Below are 10649 nucleotides of genomic sequence, written 5' to 3' on the forward strand. Positions count from 1 at the left end.
AATTAATTTAAAAACACAACTGGGAAAAGAAGTAAACACGAAGACTCATCAACCTGCTACATAAACAAATGATGAATAGGTATCGCAACCGAAAAACAACCAAAAACTTTAAAAGTCCCCAAAAAAAAAGTTTAAAAAAAAAGTTTAAAAAATTTTACAAACGTAATGAATAAAAGAGTGCTAACCATTACACACTAATAGAACCTTTATTGAGTTATATTGTATAATAGAATATACTAATGAAACATAAGCACAAGTTAATCCTTTAACAATTAAACATCGCTCTTTCCTAACCAAGTAATCCCCACGCGATCAACCTTGTTCCCAAACTCCATATACCCTTCCTCATTAAGCTAGAATCCAAACCTCCCTAATCCCTTACCTCATCATCACACTACCACTAACGAACTTAAACATTAAGTAATTTATTTATTTAAAAAAAGCCGCCTTCACATGCAAAGAAAACAGTTGTTAACAAATATGTTTGTAGCATGTACTACTAACACTCATATAAAACCTACAATAAAGTATTTCTGTATTAAAATTAATAGTTAATAAATTTTGAAAAAATAATAGACAAAAATACTTTTTGATGAGATGAAAAAATCAAAAAGATATTGTCATTTACGATAAAACTTTTTTTTTTTTTCAAGACTTACATCAAAAAAAGTTTTTGAATCGTCAAAGTTAAATTTTGCGCAACATATCTGCCTCAATCATGAGCAGGCATAAGGAATCGAGCCTTTCTTGTTTGATTGTTGATCTATTTCAATTTTTTGTACGTTTCAGCTGAGAAAAAGAGCGCTCAGTTGAACAGTTAGTAAACATAAATATTTAAAAAAATGCGTACGGCGATTTCAACATTTGGAAAGGCACACTTGATGTTGTCTCTGTGACTGATCTTCTTTTATGCATTCTGATGCTTTTAAAATCTGAGGATAAGACTTTAGAATAGCTTTAGTTTCAACAGCGTGTGCTTCCCGTCTGGTATCGGAAAGAGACTTTTCCAGCATTTCATTCATAGGGCATCCTTTCAGAATCTTCCATCTATTGTTTGAAGCTGAGAAAAAAGGATAGATTAGTTGCTCTGTTAGGAAGAAGTTTACTGCCTCTAAACAGGAGTTAACGGCACTTCTACCGACAAGATTTAATGAATGAGCAGCACCAGCAAAGGTTTTTATTGTATTAGGGTCAAGATTAGGGTTCGAGTAAGATTAAACTACTTAAATGTGAATGAATGGTGAGTCCGCATGGTCCGCATTTTAATCATGTCCATTCATCAGCAGTTTTTAAATTTTTTCTGCGTTTAATTTTTAAGCAATCAAGATTGTACCAAACTTGAATATGAATTTTTATCAATGTATTTCTTCATTTTCATAGCACTTCTTCAAGTTTCAATTGTTTCTGGTCTTAAATTTGTTCACAAAAAAAATATTTTTTGAGGGCTTGTGGTGCCCCCAAACGCTTGGTGCCCAAAGCACGTGCATTACTTGCCTAATGGTTAATCCAGGCCTAATTTCTTGATAAACAAATATCTCTTCAAACAAAACAAAACTCTCATAAATATTATGTATGATCATTAACAGTAAGTGGAAAACGTTTTTGAAAAAATTATGAGTTGAAATACATTTTTAGTTCTAGGAATAAATATCACCATGAAAAAACCACGATGATTACAAACGCGTTATAACTTCTAAATGGCCAAAAAACGCGCATCTTTTTTATCTTAGTTATCTTTTAATACGAGAATTGAGATGTAAAAATTGGGATGAATGGAAGCTTCTCTTTCCCTCCCTCCTCTATCAGACAGTTAAGTGCAGCAATTCAACTGGATGGACTGTGGGCCAGAGTTTCACAATTTTACAACATATGTATGTAATAAAATTACTATTCCTGTGGCTCGAATCTAAAGCACGCAACTATTCCCATTTTCTTGACTCCATAACAAATATAATTAAATTCCATGCGACTATTAGAAGCAATTTATCCGCAAAGAAATGGAAATATTGTCCTAAGTTTTTTATTTTTAAAACATTTTCTAATGATTTTAACTCCTTGTTGTGAAAAAAAAAACCGTTTTTTTGCAAAAGATGTTTTTTCATATCTTTTTTTCTCCCTGTTTTTTTATTTTTTGTTTTCAAAGATTGGTAACTTCACTGTATTACGTCAGCTCTCTTACTGAATAGTTAACAAACAATGGTCTAGACAGGACGCACAGAGAGTCCAAATGTGACCTGTTACTTACCTGTTCTGAAAATGTATACCATCGGCCGAAACTTGCTCAACACACTGATTCACTGCAAGCAGTGAATTGATGAGTGCAGCCTTTAAAGCACAGTTGATGGTAACATTGTTGAAATAATCTTTGAATAATCTGACTTATCTACAGTTTTTGGAAAACCTAAAACATGAAAAAGTAAGAGACAAATGTGTCAATGATTATAACAAAATGCAATTAAATTTGCATTTTGATATAGATATTATAAATGAAAAAAAAAAATGATACGTTTTATGGATAAAATTTGTAAATATTACAATCTAGTTAATTTTTTTTTGCGAGAAAAATTTTTTTTCCCTATACAACTTATACTTTCCGACAAAAAAATGCGAAATAGTAGAAAACAAAAAACAAAAAACAAACAAACTCATTCAGCTCTTACTCCGCATCCGTAGACAAAAATCTCCTCCATACCCTAACTCGTACATGAAACCTAACCCGTTTAAATTGTATTTGACGATTTTATCACCTTTTGCGAATTCTCTCATATTTGTCTCTAAAAAAAAGTTTCTTTTGAAGTTTTAAATTTTTTGATTTAATTCGTTTAAATTATGCTAATACTTTAATAGATTTGGTCAATAAAACAAAGTAGGTTGTAAGTAGCTCAAATCGTTCGTACATGTAAATAAACATAAAGAATTTTTGAAATCGAAACTCATCGTTTTTATGTCTTGTTTGTTAGCAATCCAATTTATTTGTTGTCCAAATACAAAGAATGGGAACTTAGTTTTTAATTTCAAATATGTCATATGCTGTAACGCAAAATAAATAAAACTTTAAAGCCGTCTTCAAATATTTTTATAAACCTAAAGTTTTTTATGCGTGTAGATTTGAAGTAGCTAAATAATATGGGTTTCCTATCCTGATTGGCTTACATCCGAAAACTTCACCTCAGAGCTGCCGTCTAACTTTAAGGATCACAGATTTATTATTAAAATGGACGTTTGGCGTAAAAGTGACTTAAGACAAGTGTGATCAAGCACTTTTATTTTAGATTTTAACATTTAATTGATCAAAGATTCAATAGAATAGATATTAGGAGGATGCTTAGAAGTTCTTTTCGTGCCATTAGACGAACTTTAAGCTTTCGAAAACGAAAAAGTAAGAAAAGTGCTGATTCCAAATCAGGATCTCAACAGACATGGGAACAAGACTCTGTTACAATTAAGCAGCAAGGCGGCTGTAGTTTTGCTGTAAAGGTATTTTTAACAATTTAAGGAGGTTACAATTTTTGATATCAAAGTCAACCATGTTTGGTATAAGCAAATCAAGAAAATAAACACAGTACATTTATAATTGTATTCTGCTCACATAATTGCACTATGTTCAATTTTTCTTATAACTAAAATAATTTATTAAAAAAAAAGACTGAAAAAAATACACTTCATAATATATTACAATTGAAAAAAAGTAAATAGCAAAATTTTCAATTACTTGTGACTCATAGCTAAACATAAATGTTTAGTAATCTTTTGCTATTATAAAAAATATCTTGAATAAAAATGGGAATTACTCATTATTTTTTTGCTTTTTACTTATCTCTTCTCATGCTCGTAACATGCATATACAAGAGCACAAGATGAGATACAACACTACAGCTACTTAACACTATCAAACACTTCATGGTGTTATTAGTGATTAACTTTATGCTATAATAAAGATTGATAAAATTTTGCATATTTTTTAGCCAGCTTCAAAAATATTTGAAATTTACCTCTTCAGTATTAGAGCATGGCTTGCGTTCTTAATCCCTTACAAATATAGTAATAAAATTATCTCATAGTAAGATCATACAAAGATCTCAATTTGCTTCCTCTAAAAAAATTCATTTCTTTAGTCTGCTTTCTTATAAACATCTACTGCTTAAAAAAGTTCAATACAATCCTCATTATGCACTTGTGACTATAAAATTAAAAGCAATAGTATACTTAATTTTTTTTGCTATTAAATTAAATGTGACAAAAATGGCTGTGACTGCAAAGTACCATATCATAATCTATGAGCCTCAAACAAGACACCTTTCATCTTTTGTATGTCAGTTTCATATTCACCTAAATTTCTTACTTGTAACAAGCCTAAAACCTAAGTTGATAAATAACAAGGTAAAAACACTTTCTTTAAATGCACAGCTAGGCTATGCAGTTTTATTCACCTACATGGTTGATAGTACCTATGTAAAAGTCTGACCAAAACTATGGAGACTATAAAAGTTTTTTCATTTCATAATGGTAAATACTTTTCTCAACATTTTTTGTTTTGTTTTTATCAGTATTTAGGATGCTTGGAGGTATCAGAATCTCGAGGAACACAAGTTTGTTCACAAGCAGCTCATCAAATGAAAATGGTACTTTTTTATTGTTAGTAATATTATTTTCTGATTTGGTATATAGTACTTAAAAAGAAATCTTATTATACCTGCAAACTTTGGTTTTGTTGATTTTGTTGTTGTTTTTTGGCAAGATTTTGATTTTTTTAATTGCTAAAGCTACACTTTGGATTTATGTAATCTGTTTTCCTAATACCTATAAAGAACAATTTTATTACAATATATAATAATGATAATGATAATAGTAATAATGTAATATATAATAAAAATAATGATCAAATAACATTCATAAATGACTGATTTAAAGAGAAGTATTAATGTGTTTTTTAAAAAAATGTTTTTATTAAAAAATGTTTTAATTACAAAACTCTCTACCAAAAAAGCAATATTGATAAAATCAATATTAATATTTTGGTATAGAGTTTTGTAATTAAAACATTGTACATACATTTATATTTATGTTATTATTTAATTTATATTTATATTCATTTTTTTTTTTTTTTTTTTTTTTTTTTTTTACATTTCATAAACATTTTACACCTTATTAATCTTAGACATTTGTAAGCACAAAACAAAAAATAAAAATTTTATTTTTTCTTGTAACTATTTTAAGTTCACTTATTCCCTGCTTAATACAAACAAATTTTTTATCAATTAAATTGTCTTATCTTAATTAATTAAATGGTCTTAACTGAGTCTAAGTTTTAATTTTAGTCTTTCAATAGGTCTTTAATTTTTAATTAAGTCTAAATAAGAAGCTATTTTATTCTGAAGCTTAACAATTAATTTAAAAAAAAAGGTTTTCTGGTGAGTTCCTTGTAATCAAAAATGTCTATTTGCATTTGCTTTGGACAAAGCAAATATATCTGAAATAAAAGCTAAAGCTATATTTCCAGAGGCATAGTGGAGAAAATCTTTTAAGCAGAAATTATAAAAAAGTTTTTCATTATTGCTTTGTAGAGTTCTGCTGGAAAAAAGAAACAGAGAGTTACGCTCTGGGTAACTGAAGATACATTGCGTGTTACTGATGATGAAACTAAGGTATATTAATCTGTATTTTGTGTGTGTATATATATATACATGCACATGCTTGTTTGAATGTATATATTTATTAATATATATAATTATCTATTTTTAAAATTGTCAATCAACATGTTTTTGTTATTTTTCTTGATTTTTTTTTTTTTTTTTTTTTATTACCTTTTTCAACTAAAACTAATAAAGATTTAATATACATGCTTCAAGATTCTAACAAAATATTTTTTTAAATAATTTTTTTTTTTACTTAGAATTTGAACTTCAAATTTAAAAATGTTAAGAAATTCATGTGAAAAGTAAACAAATAGACTGTATATCACTCTAAAAAGTATCAATCTTTTAATTGCTCACAAGTTCTACTTTTTCAAGCTTAAATTTGTGTTGCCAATCAAACATGATTCTCTATTAAAGCTTAATGATTTTTCATCAAGTTCACTTAAATTAATTAACAACACATACTCAATGAGGTGTGTATGTTTGGTGAACAGGATTTTTACATGATTCTCTTCCTTAATATGACTATATTGATATCTTTTTTATTTTGTAAAAGTCAAGTTTATACTAGCAATTGGACTGACACAACATATATATATAAATATATATATATATAAATATATATATATATAAATATATATATATATATATATATATATATATATATATATATATATATATATATATATATATATATATATATATATATATATTTATATATACATATTTATATATATAAACTTATTTACCTGAACATTATGCATCAAATGCAACACATATTCAAACATCTTGCTTCACTATCTTTATCGCTATTTAAATGATATTTAGTGTACTGTGGAATGCAAAATTTTCTGGCCAGTGACATTTTGTAATCTAAATTATTTTTAAAAAAAACTGATGATTTATAATCATTATGAGATCTTGGTATCCAATAAAAAGGAAACAATAATCTAACAAAATAATATTTTTTATGTCTGTGAATGTATTTATTATTGTCATTGTTATATTTATATGTGCAAAAGTTTCTGGGCACATAATATAGATTGGCACAGTAGGATGTTCAAAAGCACATTTATGAAAAATAGATTGTTGAATGTTTACATCTAGTTAGAATGTAGTAGAAAATTGATAGATTATTAAACACAAATCAACTGCAAATGTCAAGAAAACTACTGCTGAAATAGCAAGCAAGCTATAGAATAAAAACCTAGCTAATGTTAGTCATAGCACTGTGACAAGAAGACTAGATGACATGGGACTTTTCGGTCATATAGGTATTAAAAAACCATTAAGCAGTAAAAAGAATAAGAAGGTCTGATTAAATTTTGCCAAAGGTCAGCTAAATTCAAAAAAGATTGGAAAATCTTTGTGCATGGTCCTATTGGTACAATAATGTCATGTGGTTGAGGAAATGTGATGGTTTAGGAAATTTTCACTTCACAAGGAGTCAGTCAATTGGTTGAGATTGATAAAAGTATGCTGATATTTTACAAGGATATTTTAGAAAACAGTTTTTTATCTTATACTGAAGAAATAATGCTGCAGATTTGAAGATTCCAGCAGGACAATGATCCCAAACACACATCCAAGTTATTAAACAAAATAGTTTTCTGCTTCAAATGTGAGAGTTTTAAGCTGGCCATCTCAACATCATATTTAAACTCAATAGAACACTTATAAGAAATTCTAGATCGTCAAGTTTGAAAGCATAGATTTTCAAATAAAATTGTATTATTTAAATCATTAAAGCAAGAATGGGATAAGATTCCACTTGCGTGTATCAATTGAGTCAATGCCACATTATTGTGTAGCTGTTGTTAATGCAAAGGGTATGACTAAAAATGTTAACATTAATTTTTTTTTTTTTTTTTAATTCTGTTATAGAACATGTGCCCTAATAATTTTTCTTGTAGTACAAAGTGGCCAGAAACTATTCCACAGGATAATTAAAGTAATAAATACATTCATAAACCTAAATATATTATATTGTTACATTTTTTTTCCTCCTATATTGCATATTAACATCTCAACAATTATATACTGTATTTATATGAAATGAAACATATATACAGACTATTTCTGGGAAAAAAATAACATTGGTTGTTGACAACTATTCTCCCTCCAACAGAAATATGATATAAGATGAGCTCATTTAACACCCAAATAATAAACGTAATGTTTTCTCATAAAATGAATTATAGATCTATTCAAGCATGTTAATAACCAATGATCTTGTTTAAATCCTTTCAGATAAAGTAATAACAAAAATTGTCTTGACCAAATAATCAAAATAATTCAAAGATTTCATGGGCGAGAAAATGGTTTTCATGTTGAAAACAGTATTGCAATAGATGGTTTCAATTATCAGGATGAAACGCTAAAGACACTGCATTTTATTTCAGGATTTTTACAAATATTTGATTCAGTAACACTTAGATAAGCTAATCTCCTCTGTGCAGTGCATTGCAGATTTCATTAAAGCTGAGTGTATTGTAAGACTAGATAACATTTTTATAAATACATGTAATTGGGATACTGTGGATTATTGGTTGACACAAGATTTTTAGGCTGTGGTTTAAAGTTCATTAAACAAATTAGATACTAAGAGGTACTAGCTTATTTACTAATGGTTTTTTATTTCAAGAAATATGAAATAAAATGTGCCAATGTCTTTTTCAAAGAATATCACTGTATAAGCTGCATATCAAAATGCTCACCTAACATCTCAGTATTATATTTAGTCACTAGTTGTTGATCAAGTCATTGAAAAAGTTTCGTTTTGTACTCCTGATCCTCATGATGATAAACTATTTTCCTACATTTGTCGTGATGGAACTTCAAGAAGATGGTTATGTCATTCATTTAAAGGAATTAAAGACTCAGTGAGTTTATTTTCTTTTTGCTATTTTGCTTTTTAAACTTTGTTTTTGTTTTTCAAAGTAATCTGATTTGGTCTTATGGATGTCATAATTTTTTCCCTTCCCATCTGATGTATATCTAGAGGCGCATGACCTATGGAGATTTTTGACTCCTTCAAAATCTGTGATGATTAAAGAACTTATTACAAGAAAAGTTTTGAATTTTTAAGCATAATTGTTAAAACAATATAAAATATATAATCAATGTTGTAGGTTGAAATATTTTTTATAATAACTTAAATAACTTATTTGATCAACTCTATCTTCTTGACTTTTTTGCCCTGAAGTTATATTTTTATTTAATGAGTAATTTAATTTTATTTTTGTTAACTTTATGATAAAGCTAGTTAATATTTTTTGATGTTGGATGCCTATTATATTATAGTTGGGAAGAAAAAAAAAAGTGTTCTATAAGAAAAATAATTTTTAGAATTAGTTTTATTCTTTTTCAAACACTATTACATTTTTAAACATTTATTGGCAAACAATTTTGTTAACTAATATGTTTAATTCAGGGTGAAAGAATAAGCCATGCTGTCGGTTGCGCATTTGCTGCATGTCTTGCCAAAAAACAACAACAAAATCAACAAAACCAAAGTTTGCAGGTATAATAATTTTTATTATGATTTTTATCTGATTATTTTAAAAATATTTTCAGAGCAGAATAATTTGATGTTTTTCTTTAAGAGAAACACTTCTACTCGTAAAACATTTGAGAAAAGAGCCAATGGTGTTGTGCTACCTCAGCAAAGTATTGAAACACTGCAAAAACTTAATCAAGAAGAGTACAATGGTCGTGTAAACCAAGCCAATCAATCATTAGAAATTGATGCCAAACAATCAAATGCGGTAGTAACTGCTCAAAAGTCTTCTCCAACATCTAAACAAGCTGACCCTTCGCATGCTCGTCCACGCCCTAGTGTTACTCTTGATCCATCTAATTTTACTCGACATGCATCATTGCCATACAGAGCGAAAAAGACTCAAGCTGGGTCTTCTACTTATCAAGCTCTTACTGAAGATTCACATCCTCCACAGTTGCCTGTTTCATCTGATCCATTTTCTCCAGGCTATATTCCAGAAAAAGACCTACTTCTAACGGTAAATCAACCACTGCCTGTAAATTTGATACAAGATGCTAACCCATTTTCACCACCTAACCAACCCTTTAGGGCACAGCCACCGATGAGCAAAAACCCATTTAACGAAAAATTTGTATAGGCAAAACGAAAAGACTCGAAGCCTAAAAATAATCAAAGAAAAGAATTAAAAATTTCGAAAGGAAACTCACGAAAGCGTCTGCGTAGCATGGTTTTTATTCGCTGATGTTGATGTAAATATAAATACTTAAAATCGAATTGAAATGAATTCTGTAAAAAATTCCGAGCGTAACAAGTAAAGCGTGAAGTTAGGTTTTTTTTTTTTATACAAAACTTGTGTTTACTGAAAATTTTCTACTTTTAACTATTTTTTAATTTTAATTGTATTACCTGACACGCAGCATGTTATTGTCATTTGTCTCATTGGATGCAAAACATTCGTCTCGATCATACCCTATTGTTTCCATGAAATTTAAGCATTTAATGTAATTTTAACGATCAATGGCCATATATACGTTGCATTTGCAATGGTGCCCTGATTTAGATTCTGCTTGCTTTTTTTTTTAAATCAAATTAATGAATTTAAATTATGTATAATATTTATAATATTTTTTATTATTCGTTCTTTATGCGTTGTATTGACTTGATTAACCGATTTTTATTTATTAGCTAAAGTTGTTTTGTACAATTTCATAAAACTGCTATCGAACAAAATTTATCTCAAAAAGCTTTTCTCTTATTGCATAACTAAACTCGTAACGTATTTATTACTTGAGGATCCGCAACGAAAATAACCCTTTTTTTTTTTTTTTTTTCTAAAAAAAAAAATATCAACATTGTTTAATACGATTTTGTCTGTCTGCGAGTTATCTTTACTGAATTAAGCTCTTTTTAGTCAGTGGAAGTATTTTTAAGAAGTTTTACAGCTAATCAATCTGTTTTATTTTGTTCAACACGTTTTCAAAGTTTTTAGTTTTACGTTGTTTTTTTTTTTT

General features: G+C 28.2%; 1 protein-coding gene and 1 long non-coding RNA gene across 3 annotated transcripts; one reads left to right on the forward strand and one right to left on the reverse strand.

Moving 5' to 3' along the window:
* Nucleotides 1-615: 615 nt before the first annotated feature.
* Nucleotides 616-6509, reverse strand: LOC149883606 (uncharacterized). Of its 2 annotated transcripts, XR_016455895.1 has the most exons (4): nt 6386-6509; nt 4694-4800; nt 2661-2774; nt 616-2401 (listed from the first exon to the last, which is right to left on the reverse strand). It is a non-coding gene; the product is annotated as an uncharacterized LOC149883606 (long non-coding RNA). The 2 variants fall into 2 exon arrangements; XR_016455896.1 differs by lacking the exons at nt 4694-4800; nt 6386-6509 and adding an exon at nt 2898-2992.
* Nucleotides 3172-9892, forward strand: LOC145185979 (numb-related protein 1-like). Its single transcript, XM_090098549.1, has 6 exons — nt 3172-3477; nt 4548-4622; nt 5565-5645; nt 8378-8518; nt 9070-9159; nt 9242-9892. Exons 1-6 carry the CDS (start codon nt 3322-3324, stop codon nt 9773-9775), a joined length of 1077 nt encoding a protein of 358 aa, XP_089954675.1. The 5' UTR covers nt 3172-3321; the 3' UTR covers nt 9776-9892.
* Nucleotides 9893-10649: the final 757 nt, after the last annotated feature.

The sequence above is a fragment of the Hydra viridissima genome, unplaced genomic scaffold (assembly GCF_058129835.1).
Source record: "Hydra viridissima isolate aposymbiotic clone 2 unplaced genomic scaffold, HvirCarnegie_v1 scaffold_9, whole genome shotgun sequence".
Lineage (NCBI taxonomy): Eukaryota > Metazoa > Cnidaria > Hydrozoa > Anthoathecata > Hydridae > Hydra > Hydra viridissima.